General features: G+C 56.3%; 1 protein-coding gene across 1 annotated transcript in view; it reads right to left on the reverse strand.

The window, feature by feature from the left end:
* Positions 1-287: 287 nt before the first annotated feature.
* Positions 288-25085, reverse strand: part of UBASH3A (ubiquitin associated and SH3 domain containing A) — a 113380-nt gene continuing 88582 nt past the window's right edge. The window contains exon 13 of the mRNA XM_069203581.1: positions 288-756. Within this exon, the coding sequence (XP_069059682.1) occupies positions 628-756 (129 nt within the window). The 3' untranslated portion in view covers positions 288-627. The remainder of the gene's footprint in view (positions 757-25085) is intronic.

Here is a 25085-nt window from a genome sequence, read left to right on the forward strand (position 1 = left end):
ATTGGGGGCCCTGAAATGGGATCCCCTGCATGGCACACGGTGCAATGGCCATGCCCACGAGACACTGGTCCCCTGTGCTGGCCATTGGGGTGGTGGGCATGACTCCTTTTATAAGACAGGAGTCATATGGTATGGATGATTTTGCGTCAGGAAATTACACTAGGCCGGTTAACAGATTTTTTTTTTGCCTCTAACCAGACTAGCGTAATTTTTTAAGGCAAAACCCCATTCCCCCGTACCACCACCCCCACCCAGCTAACGTCATTTTTCCTGACACTAGCCCAACCTTAGCGCCCCGGCTGGCACATTGGAATGACGCAAGCTGGTGCTATACTTTTTGCTACAAAACCTTGTTTTTGTGCAGTTTTGCAACAAAAAGTATAAATATGGGCCCAAGTGTTATTATCGGTTACCAGGTATAGTGGTAAAAGTTGGGGGGATGCATCTTGTGGGTTAATCTCTCTACCCGCCCCCACTGCTCTTCTTCCTCAGGTGTGTGGAATACGGACAGGTGATGATGCACAGCACAAGAGCAGCTCCACCTTGATAAATGTAACATGAAGGGCTGGTCCAGGCTCTCTTCATCAATGTCTCTGTGACATAGGCCACCAATAGCAGGCTCGCAGGTCAAATGATGATGCTCCAATGGAAGGCGGAATTGGGTCCATGGGTCAGGGTCTTCACTGGTGGTGCCGTCATCTGCCACCTGCCCTCTTCCTTGACCTCCACACAGCAGCACATGGCCAGGGATGGGACCTGCACAGGTAAAGAGGCATTCAGGAGGTGTGACACTATGGAGTGTGAGCAGAACAGAGGAGAAGGTGTGACACTATAGGCTATAAGCAGCACAGACGAGAAGGTGTGACACTATGGAGCGTGAGCAGCACAGAGGAGAAGGTGTGGCAGTATGGGGCGTGAGCAGCACAGAGGAGAAGGTGTGACACTATGGAGCGTGAGCGGCACAGAGGAGAAGGTGTGACATAATGGACCGTGAGCGGCACAGAGGAGAAGGTGTGACACTATGGAGCATGAGCGGCACAGAGGAGAAAGTGTGACACTATGGAGTGTGAGCGGCACAGAGGAGGAGGTGTGGCAGTATGGAGCGTGAGCGGCACAGAGGAGAAGGTGTGGCAGTATGGGGCGTGAGCAGCACAGAGGAGAAGGTGTGACACTATGGAGCGTGAGCAGCACAGAGGAGAAGGTGGGACACTATGGAGCGTGAGCGGAACAGAGGAAAAGGTGTGACAACATGGAGCGTGAGCAGCACAGAGGAGAAGGTGTGACACTATGGAGCATGAGCAGCACAGAGGAGAAGGTGTGACAGTATGCAGCGTGAGCGGCACAAAGGAGAAGGTGTGACACTATGGAGCATGAGCAGCAAAGAGGAGAAGGTGTGACAGTATGGAGCATGAGCAGCACAGAGGAGAAGGTGTGACACTATGGAGCATGAGCGGCACAGAGGAGAAGGTGAGACAGTATGGAGCATGAGCGGCACAGAGGAGAAGGCGTGACAGTATGGAGCGTGCGCGGAACGGAGGAGTAGGTGAGACACTATGGAGCATGAGCGGCACAGAGGAGAAGGCGTGACACTATGGAGTGTGAGCAGCACAGAGGAGAAGGTGAGACTCTATGGAGCATGAGCGGCACAGAGGAGAAGGTGTGACACTATGGAGCGTGAGCGGCACAGAGGAGAAGGTGTGACAGTATGGAGCGTGAGCGGCACAGAGGAGAAGGTGTGACAGTATGAAGCGTGAGTGGCACAGAGGAGAAGGTGTGACACTATGGAGCGTGAGCGGCACTGAGGAGAAGGTGTGACACTATGGAGCGTGAGCAGCACAGAGGAGAAGGTGTGGCAGTATGGAGCGTGAGCGGCACAGAGGAGAAGGGGTGAAACTATGGAGTGTGAGCAGCACAGAGGAGAAGGTGTGACACTATAGGCTATAAGCAGCACAGACGAGAAGGTGTGACACTATGGAGCGTGAGCAGCACAGAGGAGAAGGTGTGGCAGTATGGGGCGTGAGCAGCACAGAGGAGAAGGTGTGACACTGGAGCGTGAGCGGCACAGAGGGGAAGGTGTGAGACTATGGAGCGTGAGCGGCACAGAGGAGAAGGTGTGATACTATGGAGCGTGAGCGGCACAGAGGAGAAGGTGTGACACTATGGAGCGTGAGCGGCACAGAGGAGAAGGTGTGACACTATGGACCTTGAGCGGCACAGAGGAGAAGGTGTGACACTATGGAGCATGAGCAGCACAGAGGAGAAGGTGTAACACTATGGAGCGTGAGCGGCACAGAGGAGAAGGTGTGACACTGTGGACCATGAGCGGCACAGAGGAGAAGGTGTGACACTGTGGACCATGAGCGGCACAGAGGAGAAGGTGTGACACTATGGAGCGTGAGCGCCACAGAGGAGAAGGTGTAACACTATGGAGCATGAGCAGCACAGAGGAGAAGGTGTAACACTATGGAGCGTGAGCGGCAGAGAGGAGAAGGTGTGACACTGTGGACCATGAGCGGCACAGAGGAGAAGGTGTGACACTGTGGACCATGAGCGGCACAGAGGAGAAGGTGTGACACTATGGAGCGTGAGGGGCACAGAGGAGAAGGCATGACACTATGGAGTGTGAGCGGCACAGAGGAGAAGGCGTGACAGTATGGAACGTGAGCGGCACAGGGGAGAAGGTGTGACAGTATGGAGCGTGAGGGGCAAAGGGGAGAAGGCGTGACACTATGGAGCGTGAGCGGTACAGAGGAGAAGGTGTGACACTATGGAGCGTGAGCGGCACAGAGGAGAAGGTGTGACAGTATGGAGCGTGAGCGGCACAGAGAAGGTGTGACAGTATGAAGCGTGAGTGGCACAGAGGAGAAGGTGTGACACTATGGAGCGTGAGCGGCACTGAGGAGAAGGTGTGACACTATGGAGCGTGAGCAGCACAGAGGAGAAGGTGTGGCAGTATGGAGCGTGAGCGGCACAGAGGAGAAGGGGTGAAACTATGGAGTGTGAGCAGCACAGAGGAGAAGGTGTGACACTATAGGCTATAAGCAGCACAGACGAGAAGGTGTGACACTATGGAGCGTGAGCAGCACAGAGGAGAAGGTGTGGCAGTATGGGGCGTGAGCAGCACAGAGGAGAAGGTGTGACACTGGAGCGTGAGCGGCACAGAGGAGAAGGTGTGACACTATGGAGCGTGAGCGGCACAGAGGAGAAGGTGTGATACTATGGAGCGTGAGCGGCACAGAGGAGAAGGTGTGACACTATGGAGCGTGAGCGGCACAGAGGAGAAGGTGTGACACTATGGACCTTGAGCGGCACAGAGGAGAAGGTGTGACACTATGGAGCATGAGCAGCACAGAGGAGAAGGTGTAACACTATGGAGCGTGAGCGGCACAGAGGAGAAGGTGTGACACTGTGGACCATGAGCGGCACAGAGGAGAAGGTGTGACACTGTGGACCATGAGCGGCACAGAGGAGAAGGTGTGACACTATGGAGCGTGAGCGGCACAGAGGAGAAGGTGTAACATTATGGAGCGTGAGCGGCACAGAGGAGAAGGTGTGACAGTATGGAGCGTGAGCGGCACAGAGGAGAAGGCGTGACAGTATGGAGGATGAGCGGCACAGGGGAGAAGGTGTGACACTATGGAGCGTGAGCGGCACAGAGGAGAAGGTGTGACACTATGGAGCGTGAGCGGTACAGAGGAGAAGGTGTGACACTATGGAGCGTGAGCGGCACAGAGGAGAAGGTGTAACACTATGGACCATGAGCGGCACAGAGGAGAAGGTGTAACACTATGGAGCGTGAGTGGCACAGAGGAGAAGGTGTGACACTGTGGCCCGTGAGCGGCACAGAGGAGAAAATGTGACACTGTGGACCATGAGCGGCACAGAGGAGAAGGTGTGACACTATGGAGCGTGAGGGGCACAGAGGAGAAGGCATGACACTATGGAGTGTGAGCGGCACAGAGGAGAAGGCGTGACAGTATGGAGCGTGAGCGGCACAGGGGAGAAGGTGTGACAGTATGGAGCGTGAGCGGCACAGGGGAGAAGGCGTGACACTATGGAGCGTGAGCGGTACAGAGGAGAAGGCGTGACACTATGGAGTGTGAGCGGCACAGAGGAGAAGGTGTGACACTGTGGACCGTGAGCGGCACAGAGGAGAAGGTGTTACACTATGGAGCGTGAGCGGCACAGAGGAGAAGGCGTGACACTTTGAAGCGTGAGCGGCACAGAGGAGAAGGCGTAACACTATGGAGCATGAGCGGCACAGAGGAGAAGGCTTGACACTATGGAGCGTGAGCGGCACAGAGGAGAAGGTGTGACAGTATGGAGCGTGAGCGGCACAGAGGAGAAAGTGTGACACCATGGAGCGTGAGCGGCACAGAGGAGGAGGTGTGGCAGTATGGAGCGTGAGCGGCACAGAGGAGAAGCCGTGACAGTATGGTGGGTGAGTGGCACAGAGGAGAAGGCGTGACACTATGGAGCGTGAGCGGCACAGAGGAGAAGGTGTGACACTATGGAGCGTGAGCGGCACAGATGAGAAGGTGTGACACTGTGGACCATGAGCGGCACAGAGGAGAAGGTGTGACACTCTGGAGCGTGAGTGGCACAGAGGAGAAGGTGTGACACTATGGAGCGTGAGCGGCACAGAGGAGAAGGCGTGACACTATGGAGCATGTGAAGCGTGAGCGGCACAGAGGAGAAGGTGTGACACTATGGACCGTGAGCGGCACAGAGGAGAAGGTGTGACACTATGGAGCGTGAGTGGCACAGAGGAGAAGGTGTGACACTGTGGACCGTGAGCGGCACAGAGGAGAAGGCGTGACACTATGAAGCGTGAGCGGCACAGAGGAGAAGGCGTGACACTATGGAGCATGAGCGGCACAGCACAGAGGAGAAGGTGTGACACTATGGAGCGTGAGCGGCACAGAGGAGAAGGTGTGACACTATGGACCGTGAGCGGCACAGAGGAGAAGGTGTGACACTATGGAGCGTGAGCGGCACAGAGGAGAAGGTGTGACACTATGGAGTGTGAGCGGCACAGAGGAGAAGGCGTGACACTATGGAGCATGAGCGGCACAGCACAGAGGAGAAGGTGTGACACTATGGAGCGTGAGCGGCACAGAGGAGAAGGTGTGACACTATGGACCGTGAGCGGCACAGAGGAGAAGGTGTGACACTGTCGACCATGAGCGGCACAGAGGAGAAGGTGTGACACTCTGGAGCGTGAGTGGCACAGAGGAGAAGGTGTGACACTATGGAGCGTGAGCGGCACAGAGGAGAAGGCGTGCCACTATGGAGCATGTGAAGCGTGAGCGGCACAGAGGAGAAGGTGTGACACTATGGACCGTGAGCGACACAGAGGAGAAGGTGTGACACTATGGAGCGTGAGTGGCACAGAGGAGAAGGTGTGACACTGTGGACCGTGAGCGGCACAGAGGAGAAGGCGTGACACTATGAAGCGTGAGCGGCACAGAGGAGAAGGCGTGACACTATGGACAGTGAGCGGCACAGAGGAGAAGGTGTGACACTATGGAGCGTGAGCGGCACAGAGGAGAAGGTGTGACACTATGGAGTGTGAGCGGCACAGAGGAGAAGGCGTGACACTATGGAGCATGAGCGGCACAGCACAGAGGAGAAGGTGTGACACTATGGAGCGTGAGCGGCACAGAGGAGAAGGTGTGACACTATGGACCGTGAGCGGCACAGAGGAGAAGGTGTGACACTATGGAGCGTGAGCGGCACAGAGGAGAAGGTGTAACATTATGGAGCGTGAGCGGCACAGAGGAGAAGGTGTGACAGTATGGAGCGTGAGCGGCACAGAGGAGAAGGCGTGACAGTATGGAGGATGAGCGGCACAGGGGAGAAGGTGTGACACTATGGAGCGTGAGCGGCACAGAGGAGAAGGTGTGACACTATGGAGCGTGAGCGGTACAGAGGAGAAGGTGTGACACTATGGAGCGTGAGCGGCACAGAGGAGAAGGTGTAACACTATGGACCATGAGCGGCACAGAGGAGAAGGTGTAACACTATGGAGCGTGAGTGGCACAGAGGAGAAGGTGTGACACTGTGGCCCGTGAGCGGCACAGAGGAGAAAATGTGACACTGTGGACCATGAGCGGCACAGAGGAGAAGGTGTGACACTATGGAGCGTGAGGGGCACAGAGGAGAAGGCATGACACTATGGAGTGTGAGCGGCACAGAGGAGAAGGCGTGACAGTATGGAGCGTGAGCGGCACAGGGGAGAAGGTGTGACAGTATGGAGCGTGAGCGGCACAGGGGAGAAGGCGTGACACTATGGAGCGTGAGCGGTACAGAGGAGAAGGCGTGACACTATGGAGTGTGAGCGGCACAGAGGAGAAGGTGTGACACTGTGGACCGTGAGCGGCACAGAGGAGAAGGTGTTACACTATGGAGCGTGAGCGGCACAGAGGAGAAGGCGTGACACTTTGAAGCGTGAGCGGCACAGAGGAGAAGGCGTAACACTATGGAGCATGAGCGGCACAGAGGAGAAGGCTTGACACTATGGAGCGTGAGCGGCACAGAGGAGAAGGTGTGACAGTATGGAGCGTGAGCGGCACAGAGGAGAAAGTGTGACACCATGGAGCGTGAGCGGCACAGAGGAGGAGGTGTGGCAGTATGGAGCGTGAGCGGAACAGAGGAGAAGCCGTGACAGTATGGTGGGTGAGTGGCACAGAGGAGAAGGCGTGACACTATGGAGCGTGAGCGGCACAGAGGAGAAGGTGTGACACTATGGAGCATGAGCGGCACAGATGAGAAGGTGTGACACTGTGGACCATGAGCGGCACAGAGGAGAAGGTGTGACACTCTGGAGCATGAGTGGCACAGAGGAGAAGGTGTGACACTATGGAGCGTGAGCGGCACAGAGGAGAAGGCGTGACACTATGGAGCATGTGAAGCGTGAGCGGCACAGAGGAGAAGGTGTGACACTATGGACCGTGAGCGGCACAGAGGAGAAGGTGTGACACTATGGAGCGTGAGTGGCACAGAGGAGAAGGTGTGACACTGTGGACCGTGAGCGGCACAGAGGAGAAGGCGTGACACTATGAAGCGTGAGCGGCACAGAGGAGAAGGCGTGACACTATGGAGCATGAGCGGCACAGCACAGAGGAGAAGGTGTGACACTATGGAGCGTGAGCGGCACAGAGGAGAAGGTGTGACACTATGGACCGTGAGCGGCACAGAGGAGAAGGTGTGACACTATGGAGCGTGAGCGGCACAGAGGAGAAGGTGTGACACTATGGAGTGTGAGCGGCACAGAGGAGAAGGCGTGACACTATGGAGCATGAGCGGCACAGCACAGAGGAGAAGGTGTGACACTATGGAGCGTGAGCGGCACAGAGGAGAAGGTGTGACACTATGGACCGTGAGCGGCACAGAGGAGAAGGTGTGACACTGTCGACCATGAGCGGCACAGAGGAGAAGGTGTGACACTCTGGAGCGTGAGTGGCACAGAGGAGAAGGTGTGACACTATGGAGCGTGAGCGGCACAGAGGAGAAGGCGTGCCACTATGGAGCATGTGAAGCGTGAGCGGCACAGAGGAGAAGGTGTGACACTATGGACCGTGAGCGACACAGAGGAGAAGGTGTGACACTATGGAGCGTGAGTGGCACAGAGGAGAAGGTGTGACACTGTGGACCGTGAGCGGCACAGAGGAGAAGGCGTGACACTATGAAGCGTGAGCGGCACAGAGGAGAAGGCGTGACACTATGGACAGTGAGCGGCACAGAGGAGAAGGTGTGACACTATGGAGCGTGAGCGGCACAGAGGAGAAGGTGTGACACTATGGAGTGTGAGCGGCACAGAGGAGAAGGCGTGACACTATGGAGCATGAGCGGCACAGCACAGAGGAGAAGGTGTGACACTATGGAGCGTGAGCGGCACAGAGGAGAAGGTGTGACACTATGGACCGTGAGCGGCACAGAGGAGAAGGTGTGACACTGTCGACCATGAGCGGCACAGAGTAGAAGGTGTGACACTATGGAGCGTGAGTGGCACAGAGGAGAAGGTGTGACACTATGGAGCGTGAGCGGCACAGAGGAGAAGGCGTGACACTATGGAGCATGTGAAGCGTGAGCGGCACAGAGGAGAAGGTGTGACACTATGGACCATGAGCGGCACAGAGGAGAAGGTGTGACACTATGGAGCGTGAGTGGCAGAGAGGAGAAGGTGTGACACTGTGGACCGTGAGCGGCACAGAGGAGAAGGTGTGACACTATGGAGTGTGAGCGGCACAGAGGAGAAGGCGTGACACTATGAAGCGTGAGCGGCACAGAGGAGAAGGCGTGACACTATGGAGCATGAGCGGCACAGCACAGAGGAGAAGGTGTGACACTATGGAGCGTGAGCGGCACAGAGGAGAAGGTGTGACACTATGGACCGTGAGCGGCACAGAGGAGAAGGTGTGACACTGTGGACCGTGAGCTGCACAGAGGAGAAGGTGTGACACTATGGAGCGTGAGTGGCACAGAGGAGAAGGTGTGACACTATGGAGCGTGAGCGGCACAGAGGAGAAGGTGTGACACTATGGAGCATGTGAAGCGTGAGCGGCACAGAGGAGAAGGTGTGACACTATGGAGCGTGAGTGGCACAGAGGAGAAGGTGTGACACTATGGAGCGTGAGCGGCACAGAGGGGAAGGTGTGACACTATGGAGCGTGAGCGGCACAGAGGAGAAGGCGTGACACTATGGAGCATGAGTGCCACAGAGGAGAAGGTGTGACAGTATGAAGCGTGAGCAGCACAGAGGAGAAGGTGTGACACTATGGAGCATGAGCAGCACAGAGGAGAAGGTGTGACACTATGGAGCATGAGCAGCACAGAGGAGAAGGTGTGACAGTATGAGCACAGAGGAGAAGGTGTGGCAGTATGGGGCGTGAGCAGCACAGAGGAGAAGGTGTGACACTGTCGACCATGAGCGGCACAGAGTAGAAGGTGTGACACTATGGAGCGTGAGTGGCACAGAGGAGAAGGTGTGACACTATGGAGCGTGAGCGGCACAGAGGAGAAGGCGTGACACTATGGAGCATGTGAAGCGTGAGCGGCACAGAGGAGAAGGTGTGACACTATGGACCATGAGCGGCACAGAGGAGAAGGTGTGACACTATGGAGCGTGAGTGGCAGAGAGGAGAAGGTGTGACACTGTGGACCGTGAGCGGCACAGAGGAGAAGGTGTGACACTATGGAGTGTGAGCGGCACAGAGGAGAAGGCGTGACACTATGAAGCGTGAGCGGCACAGAGGAGAAGGCGTGACACTATGGAGTATGAGCAGCACAGCACAGAGGAGAAGGTGTGACACTATGGAGCGTGAGCGGCACAGAGGAGAAGGTGTGACACTATGGACCGTGAGCGGCACAGAGGAGAAGGTGTGACACTGTGGACCGTGAGCTGCACAGAGGAGAAGGTGTGACACTATGGAGCGTGAGTGGCACAGAGGAGAAGGTGTGACACTATGGAGCGTGAGTGGCACAGAGGAGAAGGTGTGACACTATGGAGCGTGAGCGGCACAGAGGGGAAGGTGTGACACTATGGAGCGTGAGCGGCACAGAGGAGAAGGCGTGACACTATGGAGCATGAGTGCCACAGAGGAGAAGGTGTGACAGTATGAAGCGTGAGCAGCACAGAGGAGAAGGTGTGACACTATGGAGCATGAGCAGCACAGAGGAGAAGGTGTGACACTATGGAGCATGAGCAGCACAGAGGAGAAGGTGTGACAGTATGAGCACAGAGGAGAAGGTGTGGCAGTATGGGGCGTGAGCAGCACAGAGGAGAAGGTGTGGCAGTATGGGGCGTGAGCAGCACAGAGGAGAAGGTGTGACACTATGGAGCGTGAGCAGCACAGAGGAGAAGGTGTGACAGTATGGAGCGTGAGCGGCACAAAGGAGAAGGTGTGACACTATGGAGCATGAGCAGCACAGAGGAGAAGGTGTGACACTATGGAGCATGAGCGGCACAGAGGAGAAGGTGAGACACTATGGAGCATGAGCGGCACAGACGAGAAGGTGTGACTGTGGAGCGTGAGCGGCACAGAGGAAAAGGCGTGACACTGTACTGTGAGCGGCACAGAGGAGAAGGTGTGACAGTATGGAGCATGAGCGGCACAGAGGAGAAGGCGTGACAGTACGGAGCGTGCACAGAACGGAGGAGAAGGTGTGACACTATGGAGCGTGAGCAGCACAGAGGAGAAGGTGTGGCAGTATGGAGCGTGAGCGGCACAGAGGCGAAGGGGTGAAACTATGAAGTGTGAGCAGCACAGAGGAGAAGGCGTGACACTATGGAGCGTAAGCAGCACAGAGGAGAAGGTGTGACACTATGAAGTGTGAGCAGCACAGAGGAGAAGGCGTGACACTATGGAGCGTAAGCAGCACAGAGGAGAAGGCGTGACACTATGGAGCGTGAGTGGCACTGAGGAGAAGGGGTGAAACTATGGAGTGTGAGCAGCACAGAGGAGAAGGTGTGGCAGTATGGGGCGTGAGCAGCACAGAGGAGAAGGTGTGACACTATGGAGCATGAGGAGAAGGTGTGACAGTATGGAGCATGAGCGGCACAGAGGAGAAGGTGTGACACTATGGAGCATGAGGAGAAGGTGTGACACTATGGAGCGTAAGCGCACAGAGGAGAAGGCGTGACACTGTGGAGCGTGAGCGGCACAGAGGAGAAGGTGACACTATGGAGCGTGAGCAGCACAGAGGAGAAGCTGTGACACTATGGAGCATGAGGAGAAGGTGTGACACTATGGAGCGTGAGCAGCACAGAGGAGAAGGTGTGACACTGTGGAGCGTGAGCGGAACAGAGGAAAAGGCGTGACACTATGGAGCATGAGCGGCACAGCACAGAGGAGAAGGTGTGACACTATGGAGCATGAGGAGAAGGTGTGACACTATGGAGCGTAAGCGCACAGAGGAGAAGGCGTGACACTGTGGAGCGTGAGCGGCACAGAGGAGAAGGTGACACTATGGAGCGTGAGCAGCACAGAGGAGAAGGTGTGACACTATGGAGCATGAGGAGAAGGTGTGACACTATGGAGCGTGAGCGGCACAGAGGAGAAGGTGTGACACTATGGAGCGTGAGCGGCACAGAGGAGAAGGTGACACTATGGAGCGTGAGCAGCACAGAGGAGAAGGTGTGACACTATGGAGCGTGAGCGGCACAGAGGAGAAGGTGACACTATGGAGCGTGAGCAGCACAGAGGAGAAGGTGTGACAGTATGGAGGATGAGCGGCACAGGGGAGAAGGTGTGACACTATGGAGCGTGAGCAGCACAGAAGAGAAGGTGTGACACTGTGGAGCGTAAGCGGCACAGAAGAGAAGGTGTGACACTATGGAGCGTGAACAGCACAGAGGAGAAGGTGTGACACTGTGGAGCGTAAGCGGCACAGAAGAGAAGGTGTGACACTATGGAGCGTGAGCAGCACAGAGGAGAAGGTGTGACACTGTGGAGCGTAAGCGGCACAGAAGAGAAGGTGTGACACTATGGAGCGTAAGCGGCACAGCACAGAGGAGAAGGTGTGACACTATGGAGCGTGAACAGCACAGAAGAGAAGGTGTGACACTATGGAGCGTGAGCGGCACAGAGGAGAAGGTGTGACACTATGGAGCGTGAACAGCACAGAAGAGAAGGTGTGACACTGTGGAGCGTAAGCGGCACAGAGGAGAAGGTGACACTATGGAGCGTGAACAGCACAGAAGAGAAGGTGTGACACTATGGAGCATGAGGAGAAGGTGTGACAGTATGGAGCATGAGTGGCACAGAGGAGAAGGTGTGACACTATGGAGCATGAGGAGAAGGCGTGACACTATGGAGCATGAGGAGAAGGCGTGACACTGTGGAGCGTGAGCGGCACAGAGGAGAAGGTGTGACACTGTGGAGCATGAGGAGAAGGTGTGACACTATGGAGCATGAGGAGAAGGCGTGACACTGTGGAGCGTGAGCGGCACAGAGGAGAAGGTGTGACACTGTGGAGCGTAAGCGGCACAGAGGAGAAGGTGACACTATGGAGCGTGAGCAGCACAGAGGAGAAGGTGTGACACTATGGAGCGTGAGCAGCACAGAGGAGAAGGTGTGACACTATGGAGCGTGAGCGGCACAGAGGAGAAGGTGACACTATGGAGCGTGAGCAGCACAGAGGAGAAGGTGTGACACTATGGAGCGTGAGCGGCACAGAGGAGAAGGTGACACTATGGAGCGTGAGCAGCACAGAGGAGAAGGTGTGACAGTATGGAGGATGAGCGGCACAGGGGAGAAGGTGTGACACTATGGAGCGTGAGCAGTACAGAAGAGAAGGTGTGACACTATGGAGCGTGAACAGCACAGAGGAGAAGGTGACACTATGGAGCGTGAGCAGCACAGAGGAGAAGGTGTGACACTGTGGAGCGTGAGCGGCACAGAGGAGAAGGTGTGACACTATGGAGCGTGAACAGCACAGAGGAGAAGGTGTGACACTATGGAGCGTAAGCGGCACAGAAGAGAAGGTGTGACACTATGGAGCGTAAGCGGCACAGAAGAGAAGGTGTGACACTATGGAGCGTAAGCGGCACAGAAGAGAAGGTGTGACACTATGGAGCGTAAGCGGCACAGAGGAGAAGGTGTGACACTATGGAGCATGAGCGGCACAGCACAGAGGAGAAGGTGTGACACTATGGAGCATGAGGAGAAGGTGTGACACTATGGAGCGTAAGCGCACAGAGGAGAAGGCGTGACACTGTGGAGCGTGAGCAGCACAGAGGAGAAGGTGACACTATGGAGCGTGAGCAGCACAGAGGAGAAGGTGTGACACTATGGAGCATGAGGAGAAGGTGTGACACTATGGAGCGTGAGTGGCACAGAGGAGAAGGTGTGACACTATGGAGCGTGAGCGGCACAGAGGAGAAGGTGACACTATGGAGCGTGAGCAGCACAGAGGAGAAGGTGTGACACTATGGAGCGTGAGCGGCACAGAGGAGAAGGTGACACTATGGAGCGTGAGCAGCACAGAGGAGAAGGTGTGACAGTATGGAGGATGAGCGGCACAGGGGAGAAGGTGTGACACTATGGAGCGTGAGCAGCACAGAAGAGAAGGTGTGACACTATGGAGCGTGAACAGCACAGAGGAGAAGGTGACACTATGGAGCGTGAGCAGCACAGAGGAGAAGGTGTGACACTGTGGAGCGTGAGCGGCACAGAGGAGAAGGTGTGACACTGTGGAGCGTAAGCGGCACAGAAGAGAAGGTGTAACACTATGGAGCGTGAACAGCACAGAGGAGAAGGTGTGACACTATGGAGCGTGAACAGCACAGAGGAGAAGGTGTGACACTATGGAGCGTGAACAGCACAGAGGAGAAGGCGTGACACTGTGGAGCGTGAACAGCACAGAGGAGAAGGTGTGACACTATGGAGCGTGAACAGCACAGAGGAGAAGGTGTGACACTATGGAGCGTGAACAGCACAGAGGAGAAGGTGTGACACTATGGAGCGTGAACAGCACAGAAGAGAAGGTGTGACACTATGGAGCGTGAGCGGCACAGAGGAGAAGGTGACACTATGGAGCGTGAGCAGCACAGAGGAGAAGGTGTGACACTATGGAGCGTAAGCGGCACAGAAGAGAAGGTGTGACACTATGGAGCGTGAACAGCACAGAGGAGAAGGTGTGACACTATGGAGTGTGAACAGCACAGAAGAGAAGGTGTGACACTATGGAGCGTGAGCGGCACAGAGGAGAAGGTGACACTATGGAGCGTGAGCAGCACAGAGGAGAAGGTGTGACACTATGGAGCGTAAGCGGCACAGAAGAGAAGGTGTGACACTATGGAGCGTGAACAGCACAGAGGAGAAGGTGTGACACTATGGAGCGTGAACAGCACAGAAGAGAAGGTGTGACACTATGGAGCGTGAGCGGCACAGAGGAGAAGGTGACACTATGGAGCGTGAGCAGCACAGAGGAGAAGGTGTGACACTATGGAGCGTAAGCGGCACAGAAGAGAAGGTGTGACACTATGGAGCGTGAACAGCACAGAGGAGAAGGTGTGACACTATGGAGCGTGAACAGCACAGAAGAGAAGGTGTGACACTATGGAGCGTGAGCGGCACAGAGGAGAAGGTGACACTATGGAGCGTGAGCAGCACAGAGGAGAAGGTGTGACACTATGGAGCGTAAGCGGCACAGAAGAGAAGGTGTGACACTATGGAGCGTGAACAGCACAGAGGAGAAGGTGTGACACTATTGAGCGTGAACAGCACAGAAGAGAAGGTGTGACACTATGGAGCGTGAGCGGCACAGAGGAGAAGGTGACACTATGGATCGTGAGCAGCACAGAGGAGAAGGTGTGACACTATGGAGCGTAAGCGGCACAGAAGAGAAGGTGTGACACTATGGAGCGTGAACAGCACAGAGGAGAAGGTGTGACACTATGGAGCGTGAACAGCACAGAAGAGAAGGTGTGACACTATGGAGCGTGAACAGCACAGAGGAGAAGGTGTGACACTATGGAGCGTGAGCAGCACAGAGGAGAAGGTGTGACACTATGGAGCGTGAGCGGCACAGAGGAGAAGGTGTGACACTATGGAGCGTGAGCAGCACAGAAGAGAAGGTGTGACACTATGGAGCGTGAACAGCACAGAGGAGAAGGTGACACTATGGAGCGTGAGCAGCACAGAGGAGAAGGTGTGACACTGTGGAGCGTGAGCGGCACAGAGGAGAAGGTGTGACACTATGGAGCGTGAACAGCACAGAGGAGAAGGTGTGACACTATGGAGCGTAAGCGGCACAGAAGAGAAGGTGTGACACTATGGAGCGTAAGCGGCACAGAAGAGAAGGTGTGACACTATGGAGCGTAAGCGGCACAGAAGAGAAGGTGTGACACTATGGAGCGTAAGCGGCACAGAAGAGAAGGTGTGACACTATGGAGCGTAAGCGGCACAGAGGAGAAGGTGTGACACTATGGAGCATGAGCGGCACAGCACAGAGGAGAAGGTGTGACACTATGGAGCATGAGGAGAAGGTGTGACACTATGGAGCGTAAGCGCACAGAGGAGAAGGCGTGACACTGTGGAGCGTGAGCAGCACAGAGGAGAAGGTGACACTATGGAGCGTGAGCAGCACAGAGGAGAAGGTGTGACACTATGGAGCATGAGGAGAAGGTGTGACACTATGGAGCGTGAGTGGCACAGAGGAGAAGGTGTGACACTATGGAGCGTGAGCGGCACAGAGGAGAAGGTGACACTATGGAGCGTGAGCAGCACAGAGGAGAAGGTGTGACACTATGGAGCGTGAGCGGCACAGAGGAGAAGGTGACACTATGGAGCGTGAGCAGCACAGAGGAGAAGGTGTGACAGTATGGAGGATGAGCGGCACAGGGGAGAAGGTGTGACACTATGGAGCGTGAGCAGCACAGAAGAGAAGGTGTGACACTATGGAGCGTGAACAGCACAGAGGAGAAGGTGACACTATGGAGCGTGAGCAGCACAGAGGAGAAGGTGTGACACTGTGGAGCGTGAGCGGCACAGAGGAGAAGGTGTGACACTGTGGAGCGTAAGCGGCACAGAAGAGAAGGTGTAACACTATGGAGCGTGAACAGCACAGAGGAGAAGGTGTGACACTATGGAGCGTGAACAGCACAGAGGAGAAGGTGTGACACTATGGAGCGTGAACAGCACAGAGGAGAAGGCGTGACACTGTGGAGCGTGAACAGCACAGAGGAGAAGGTGTGACACTATGGAGCGTGAACAGCACAGAGGAGAAGGTGTGACACTATGGAGCGTGAACAGCACAGAGGAGAAGGTGTGACACTATGGAGCGTGAACAGCACAGAAGAGAAGGTGTGACACTATGGAGCGTGAGCGGCACAGAGGAGAAGGTGACACTATGGAGCGTGAGCAGCACAGAGGAGAAGGTGTGACACTATGGAGCGTGAACAGCACAGAAGAGAAGGTGTGACACTATGGAGCGTGAGCGGCACAGAGGAGAAGGTGACACTATGGAGCGTGAGCAGCACAGAGGAGAAGGTGTGACACTATGGAGCGTAAGCGGCACAGAAGAGAAGGTGTGACACTATGGAGCGTGAACAGCACAGAGGAGAAGGTGTGACACTATGGAGCGTGAACAGCACAGAAGAGAAGGTGTGACACTATGGAGCGTGAGCGGCACAGAGGAGAAGGTGACACTATGGAGCGTGAGCAGCACAGAGGAGAAGGTGTGACACTATGGAGCGTAAGCGGCACAGAAGAGAAGGTGTGACACTATGGAGCGTGAACAGCACAGAGGAGAAGGTGTGACACTATGGAGCGTGAACAGCACAGAAGAGAAGGTGTGACACTATGGAGCGTGAGCGGCACAGAGGAGAAGGTGACACTATGGAGCGTGAGCAGCACAGAGGAGAAGGTGTGACACTATGGAGCGTAAGCGGCACAGAAGAGAAGGTGTGACACTATGGAGCGTGAACAGCACAGAGGAGAAGGTGTGACACTATGGAGCGTGAACAGCACAGAAGAGAAGGTGTGACACTATGGAGCGTGAGCGGCACAGAGGAGAAGGTGACACTATGGAGCGTGAGCAGCACAGAGGAGAAGGTGTGACACTATGGAGCGTAAGCGGCACAGAAGAGAAGGTGTGACACTATGGAGCGTGAACAGCACAGAGGAGAAGGTGTGACACTATGGAGCGTGAACAGCACAGAAGAGAAGGTGTGACACTATGGAGCGTGAGCGGCACAGAGGAGAAGGTGACACTATGGAGCGTGAGCAGCACAGAGGAGAAGGTGTGACACTATGGAGCGTAAGCGGCACAGAAGAGAAGGTGTGACACTATGGAGCGTGAACAGCACAGAGGAGAAGGCGTGACACTGTGGAGCGTGAACAGCACAGAGGAGAAGGTGTGACACTATGGAGCGTGAACAGCACAGAGGAGAAGGTGTGACACTATGGAGCGTGAACAGCACAGAGGAGAAGGTGTGACACTATGGAGCGTGAGCGGCACAGAGGAGAAGGTGTGACACTATGGAGCGTGAGCGGCACAGAGGAGAAGGTGACACTATGGAGCGTGAACAGCACAGAAGAGAAGGTGTGACACTATGGAGCGTGAGCGGCACAGAGGAGAAGGTGACACTATGGAGCGTGAGCGGCACAGAGGAGAAGGTGTGACACTATGGAGCGTAAGCGGCACAGAAGAGAAGGTGTGACACTATGGAGCGTGAACAGCACAGAGGAGAAGGTGTGACACTATGGAGCGTGAACAGCACAGAGGAGAAGGTGTGACACTATGGAGCGTGAACAGCACAGAAGAGAAGGTGTGACACTATGGAGCGTGAGCGGCACAGAGGAGAAGGTGACACTATGGAGCGTGAGCAGCACAGAGGAGAAGGTGTGACACTATGGAGCGTAAGCGGCACAGAAGAGAAGGTGTGACACTATGGAGCGTGAACAGCACAGAGGAGAAGGTGTGACACTATGGAGCGTGAACAGCACAGAAGAGAAGGTGTGACACTATGGAGCGTGAGCGGCACAGAGGAGAAGGTGACACTATGGAGCGTGAGCAGCACAGAGGAGAAGGTGTGACACTATGGAGCGTAAGCGGCACAGAAGAGAAGGTGTGACACTATGGAGCGTGAACAGCACAGAGGAGAAGGTGTGACACTATGGAGCGTGAACAGCACAGAAGAGAAGGTGTGACACTATGGAGCGTGAGCGGCACAGAGGAGAAGGTGACACTATGGAGCGTGAGCAGCACAGAGGAGAAGGTGTGACACTATGGAGCGTAAGCGGCACAGAAGAGAAGGTGTGACACTATGGAGCGTGAACAGCACAGAGGAGAAGGTGTGACACTATGGAGCGTGAACAGCACAGAAGAGAAGGTGTGACACTATGGAGCGTGAGCGGCACAGAGGAGAAGGTGACACTATGGAGCGTGAGCAGCACAGAGGAGAAGGTGTGACACTATGGAGCGTAAGCGGCACAGAAGAGAAGGTGTGACACTATGGAGCGTGAACAGCACAGAGGAGAAGGTGTGACACTATGGAGCGTGAACAGCACAGAAGAGAAGGTGTGACACTATGGAGCGTGAGCGGCACAGAGGAGAAGGTGACACTATGGAGCGTGAGCAGCACAGAGGAGAAGGTGTGACACTATGGAGCGTAAGCGGCACAGAAGAGAAGGTGTGACACTATGGAGCGTGAACAGCACAGAGGAGAAGGCGTGACACTGTGGAGCGTGAACAGCACAGAGGAGAAGGTGTGACACTATGGAGCGTGAACAGCACAGAGGAGAAGGTGTGACACTATGGAGCGTGAACAGCACAGAGGAGAAGGTGTGACACTATGGAGCGTGAACAGCACAGAGGAGAAGGTGTGACACTATGGAGCGTGAGCGGCACAGAGGAGAAGGTGTGACACTATGGAGCGTGAGCGGCACAGAGGAGAAGGTGACACTATGGAGCGTGAACAGCACAGAAGAGAAGGTGTGACACTATGGAGCGTGAGCGGCACAGAGGAGAAGGTGACACTATGGAGCGTGAGCGGCACAGAGGAGAAGGTGTGACACTATGGAGCGTAAGCGGCACAGAAGAGAAGGTGTGACACTATGGAGCGTGAACAGCACAGAGGAGAAGGTGTGACACTATGGAGCGTGAGCGGCACAGAGGAGAAGGTGTGACACTATGGAGCGTGAGCGGCACAGAGGAGAAGGTGACACTATGCGAAATAAACATATTTCTCCTTGTTACAACACACCTGGGGAGACGTAGCAGTTTTCGCATATTCCGAGGTCTGCCACTTATGGTGAATCTCAGAATGCATCCAAATCCACGGATGTTGCGTAGGAACACCCACCATAATGCCCATGGAGCGCCTTCCTGGCGCAGAGTAACCCAGTGCAGTGATTTGTGCTGCAATGCATACTATGCATTCATCAAGCCGCTCAGTGCAACGCAGGGAGGTCTTGTGTGGCTTGATAAATCACACTTAGGGGTTGCGTCACACTTGCACCCCTGTTGCGTGGTGCAAAAGCGACGCAACCTGTTCATAAATCTGGCACATGGCCCATGGTATTTTGAACCAACCTCTCCTGCGCTGGTGATGAACTTATCTGCACTGGATTCTTTTCTATTTTTGTGACGTCATTTGTTCTAGATGTCAATGCCGCAGATCACAAGTATCCAGAAAATGCAAGAGTGCCTGCGTTCTGCAGCCAGGAAAACACGTTTTCTTTCAGTTTCAATGACGACATCATGGCTGGAGTATCCCTTGGTCTGGTGTGCCAGTCCAATAAGCCACCTCATTGATAACTTCAGGTCAGGTGCCTCCCCGGGAAGCCGGCTGTGCCCCCCCTGTGGGCATTCCTCCAGGTCTGCCCCCCTCCTCCCTTCTGTGGTTTCACACATTCTCACCTCCCACTCTTCACATCTCGCAGCAGACACAGGGTTCTTGTTCAGGACTGCCTTCTAGTATTCCTTCCTGGGCTACTGATTGTCACTTCTGGGTGATGTAGCCTCTGGCCAGTTACTCACGCGCTTTCTGGGCTCAGAGATAGCCTTTGTTATTCCTTGAGTACCTGTCGGAGCTCTCTCCCGATCTCCAGCATCAGCTCTCCTCTGACACCTGAGAGGCAGGTGATCAGGTCTTGGGTGAAGGTTGGGTTACATGTGTGTATGAAGCACGTGTTCCAGTGCTTAGTTTGCAAAAAATATAAATGCCAGGGCCCTCGTCAGGAGGCCTCTGCAGGTCGCACCCCACATGCCCCTTCCAGCCCTGCCAATGATAGTAACAACACAACTGCTCACCAATCACACTGCTACAAGTGTGACAGTTCGGACTATTTCAGGCCCCCAAAACCATAAGAATGGTTTGGGCGGCAGGTTTTTAATGTATATTGCTTTAATAACTAACTGTTGCTCTGCTCATCTCTAAATTCTCCAGACAGCGCCACCTTGTGGTAGACTGTCACAAGCGCCGGTGTTGACAATTAAGTGCTGGTGTTGAGCACCGGAAACCACTGGCTCAAATGAAGCACTGCATGTTTGCCCTCACCAGGGCACCTAGGTGCTGTGGGACGTGTGGGGGTGTTGTCTGCAAGGTGTGGGTTTCACCAAAGGGTGCCAATGACTGGGCTGAGTCTTGTGAGCCTCCCATGGTGTAAATATTTGGGGGTGCTGTGCCCACTTGCTGTGGGTGTCTCTGTGGTAGAGACCAGGTCTGTCTGTGCCTCTGTCCTCGTGTCCATGACCCCTTGCCCTGTGTCTGCACCTCCAAATCAGCGCAGCTCTCTCCCTGCCCCAGTTTATCCCTGTTCAGAGGATCCTACCCGGTTTCAGAGTGTTCCTGCCCTAGGGCCAGTGAGTTCCTACACTGTGTCCCTGGCTTCGTGTCTGTGTGTTCCTGTCCCAGTGTCAGTGTGTCCCTATCCAGGTATCTGTGTGTCCCTGTCCAGGTGTCAGTCTGTCCCTGACCCGGTGTCTGTGTGTCCCTGTCCCAGTGTCAGTGTGTCCCTGGCCTGGTGTCTTTGTGTCCCTGTCCTGGTGTCAGTTTGTCCCTGGCCTAGTGTCTGTGTGTCCCTGTCTCGGTGTCGGTGTGTCCCTGTCCCAGTGTCAGTGTGTCCCTGGCCCGGTGTCAGTGTGTCCCTGGCCTGGTGTCTTTGTGCCCCTGTCCCGTTGTCTGTGTGTCCCTATCACGGTGTCTGTGTGTCCCTGTCCTGGTGTCTGTGTGTCCCTGGCCTGGTGTCTGTGTGTCCCTGCCCCAGTGTCTGTGTGTCCCTGTCCCAGTGTCTGTGTGTCCCTGGCCTGGTGTGTGTCCCTGTCCCGGTGTCAGTGTGTCCCTGTCCCGGTGTCAGTGTGTCCTTTTCCCGGTGTCTGTGTGTCCTTGGCCCGGTGTCTTGTGTCCCTGTCCCTGTCCCGGTGTCTGGGTGTCCCTGGCCTGGTGTCTGTGTGTTCCTGTCCCGGTGTCTGTGTGTCCCTGTCCCGGTGTCTGTGTGTCCCTGGCCTGGTGGTTGTCCTTGTCCCGGTGTCTGTGTGTCCCTGTCCCAGTGTCAGTGTGGCCCTGGCCTGGTGTCTTTGTGTCCCTGTCCTGGTGTCAGTTTGTCCCTGGCCTAGTGTCTGTGTGTCCCTGTCCCGGTGTCAGTGTGTCCCTGTCCCAGTATCAGTGTGTCCCTGGCCCGGTGTCATTGTGTCCCTGTACCGGTGTCAGTGTGTCCCTGGCCTGGTGTCTTTGTGCCCCTGTCCCGTTGTCTGTGTCCCTATCACGGTGTCTGTGTGTCCCTGTCCTGGTGTCTGTGTGTCCCTGGCCTGGTGTCTGTGTGTCCCTGCCCCAGTGTCTGTGTGTCCCTGTCCCAGTGTCTGTGTGTCCCTGGCCTGGTGTGTGTCCCTGTCCCGTTGTCAGTGTGTCCCTGTCCCGGTGTCAGTGTGTCCTTGTCCCGGTGTCTGTGTGTCCTTGGCCCGGTGTCTGTGTGTCCCTGTCCCGGTGTCTGGGTATCCCTGGCCTGGTGTCTGTGTGTTCCTGTCCCGGTGTCTGTGTGTCCCTGTCCCGGTGTCTGTGTGTCCCTGGCCTGGTGGTTGTCCCTGTCCCGGTGTCTGTGTGTCCCTGTCCTGGTGTCAGTGTGCCCCTGTCCTGGTGTCTGTGTGTCCCTGGCCTGGTGTCAGTGTGTTCCTGTCCCGGTGTCTGTGTGTCCCTGTCCCAGTGTCTGTGTGTCCCTGTCCCGGTGTCAGTGTGTCCATGGCCTGGTGTCAGTGTGTCCCTGTCCCGGTGTCAGTGTGTCCCTGGCCTGTTGTCTGTGTGTCCCTGTCCCGGTGTCAGTCTGTCCCTGTCCCGGTGTCAGTGTGTCCCTGGCCTGGTGTCTGTGTGTCTCTGTCCTGGTGTCTGTGTGTCCCTGTCCCGGTGTCTGTGTGTCCCTGGCCTGGTGTCATTGTCTTCCTGTCCTGGTGTCTGTGTGTCCCTGTCCCGGTGTCTGTGTGTTCCTGCCCCAGTATCAGTGTGTCCCCGTCCCGGTGTCTGTGTCCCTGTCCTGGTGTCTGTGTGTCCCTGTCGTGGTGTCTGTGTGTCCCTGGCCTGGTGTCATTGTCTTCCTGTCCTGGTGTCTGTGTGTCCCTGTCCCGGTGTCTGTGTGTCCCTGGCCTGGTGTCTGTGTGCCCCTGTCTCGGTGTCTGTGTGGCCCTGTCCCGGTGTCTGTGTGCCCCTGGCCTGGTGTGTGTCCCAGTCCCGGTGTCAGTGTGTTCCTGTCCCGGTGTCTGTGTGTCCCTGTCCCGGTGTCTGTGTGTCCCTAGCCTGGTGTATGTGTGTCTCTGTCCTGGTGTCTGTGTGTTCCTGCCCCAGTGTCAGTGTATCCCCGGCCCGGTGTCTGTGTCCCTGTCCTGGTGTCTGTGTGTCCCTGTCCCGGTGTCTGTGTGTCCCTGGCCTGGTGTGTGTCTCTGTCCTTGTGTCTGTGTGTCCCTGTCCCGGTGTCATTGTCTTCCTGTCCTGGTGTCTGTGTGTCCCTATCCCGGTGTCTGTGTGTCTCTGGCCTGGTGTCTGTGTGCCCCTGTCTCGGTGTCTGTGTGTCCCTGTCCCGGTGTCTGTGTGTCCCTGGCCTGGTGTGTGTCCCTGTCCTGGTGTCTGTGTGTCCCTGTCCCGGTGTCAGTGTCAGTGTGTTCCTGTCCCGGTGTCTGTGTGTCCCTGTCCCGGTGTCTGTGTGTCCCTGACCCGGTGTCAGTGTGTCCCTGTCCCGGTGTCTGTGTGTCCCTGTCCCGGTGTCTGTGTGTCCCTGACCTGGTGTCAGTGTGTCCCTGACCTGGTGTCAGTGTGTCCCTGACCTGGTGTCAGTGTGTTCCTGTCCCGGTGTCTGTGTGTCCATGTCCCACTGTCTGTGTGTCCCTGTCTCGGTGTCAGTGTGTCCCTGGCCTGGTGTCGGTGTCCCTGGCCCAGTGTCTGTGTGTCCCTGGCCTGGTGTCCGTGTCCCCCTGGCCTGGTGTCCGTGTCCCTGTCCCGGTGCCTGTGTGTCCCTGGCCTGGTGTCTGTGTGTCCCTGTCCCGGTGTCAGTGTGTCCCTGTCCCGGTGTCTGTGTGTCCCTGTCCCAGTGTCAGTGTGTCCCTGTCCCACTGTCTGTGTCCCTGTCCTGGTGTCTGTGTCCCTGTCCCAGTGTCGGTGTGTCCCTGGCCTGATGTCCGTGCCCCTGTCCCAGCGTCTGTGTGTCCCTGGCCTGGTGTCCCTGTCCTGGTGTCTGTGTGTCCCTGTCCTGGTGTCAGTGTGTCTCTGTCCTGGTGTTATTGTGTCTCTGTCCTGGTGTCTGTATGTTCCTGTCCCGGTGTCAGTGTGTCCCAGTGCCTGGTGTCTGTGTGTCCCCGTCCTGGTGTCTGTGTGTCCCTGGCCTGGTGTCTGTGTGTTCCTGTCCCAGTGTCTGTGTGTCTCTGTCCTGGTGTCTGTGTGTCCCTGTCCTGGTGTCAGTATGTCCCTGTCCCAGTGTCTGTGTTTCCCTGTTCCGATGTCTGTGTGTCCCTGTCTTGGTGTCTGTGTGTCCTTGGCCTGGTGTCTGTGAGTCCCTGTCCCGGTGTCTGTGTGTCCCTGTCCCAGTGTCAGTGTGTCCCTGTCCCGGTGTCAGTGTGTCCCTGGCATGGTGTGTGTCCCTGCCCCAATGTCTGTGTGGCCCTGTCCCAATGTCTGTGTGTCCCTGGCCTGGTGTCCGTGTGTCCCTGGCCTGGTGTCTGTGTGTCCCTGGCCAGTTGTCTGTGTGTCCCTGGCCTGGTGTCCGTGTGTCCCTGGCCCGGTGTCCCTGGCCCGGCCTGGTGTCAGTGTGTCCCTTCCCTGGTGTCCGTGTGTCCCTGTCCTGGTGTCTGTGTGTCCCTTCCCTGGTGTGTGTCCCTGTCCCGGTGTCAGTGTGTCCCTGTCCCGGTGTCTGTGTGTCCCTGGCCTGGTGTCAGTGTGTCCCTGTCCCGGTGTCAGTGTGTCCCTGGCCTGGTATCAGTGTGTCCCTTCCCTGGTATCAGTGTGTCCCTTCCCTGGTGTCCGTGTGTCCCTGGCCTGATGTCTGTGTGTCCCTTCCCTGGTGTGTGTCCCTGGCCTGGTGTCTGTGTGTCATCGTCCCAGTGTCTGTGTGTCCCTGGCCTGGTGTGTGTCCCTGTCCCAATGTCTGTGTGTCCCTGGCCTGGCGTCTGTGTGTCCCTGGCCCGGTGTCTGTGTGTCCCTGTCCAGGTGTCTGTGTGTCCCTGGCCCGGTGTCCGTGTGTCCCTGGCCCGGTGTCCGTGTGTCCCTGGCCCGCTGTCAGTGTGTCCCTGGCCTTGTGTCTGTGCCCCCGGTCTGTGTGTCCTTGGCCCGGTGTCTGTGTGTCCCTGACCTGGTGTCAGTGTGTCCCTGGCCTGGTGTCTGTGTGTCCCTGGCCCGGTGTCAGTGTGTCCCTGTCCCGGTGTCAGTGTGTCTCTGGCCCGGTGTCAGTGTATCCCTTCCCTGGTGTCCGTGTGTCCCTGCCCTGGTGTCTGTGTGTCCCTGTCCCGGTGTCAGTGTGTCCCTGTGTCTGTGTGTCCCTGACCTGGTGTCAGTGTGTCCCTGTCCCGGTGTCTGTGTGTCCCTGGCCTAGTGTCTGTGTGTCCCTTCCCTGGTGTGTGTCCCTGTCCTGGTGTCTGTGTGTCATTGTCCCAGTGTCTGTGTGTCCCTGGCCTAGTGTCTGTGTGTCCCTTCCCTGGTGTGTGTCCCTGGCCTGGTGTCTGTGTGTCATTGTCCCAGTGTCTGTGTGTCCCTGGCCTGGTGTGTGTCCCTGTCCCAATGTCTGTGTGTCCCTGGCCTGGTGTCTGTGTGTCCCTGGCCTGGTGCGTGTCCCTGTCCCAATGTCTGTGTGTCCCTGGCCTGGCGTCTGTGTGTCCCTGTCCTGGTGTCTGTGTGTCCCTTTCTCGGTGTCTGTGTGTCCCTGTCCCAGTGTCTGTGTGTCCCTGTCCCGGTGTCAGTGTGTCCCTGGCCTGGTGTGTGCCCCTGCCCCAATGTCTGTGTGTCCCTGGCCTGGTGTCCGTGTGTCCCTGGCCTGGTGTCTGTGTGTCCCTGTCCCGGTGTCTGTGTGTCCCTTCCCTGGTGTGTGTTCCTGTTCCTACAGTTTGTCAAGAGCTACAAGAAACAAGTAGCCCAAACCTAGCTCAGGAACATAAACCTGGATGGA

Source organism: Pleurodeles waltl, chromosome 8, assembly GCF_031143425.1.
Source record: "Pleurodeles waltl isolate 20211129_DDA chromosome 8, aPleWal1.hap1.20221129, whole genome shotgun sequence".
Classification (NCBI taxonomy): Eukaryota; Metazoa; Chordata; class Amphibia; order Caudata; family Salamandridae; genus Pleurodeles; species Pleurodeles waltl.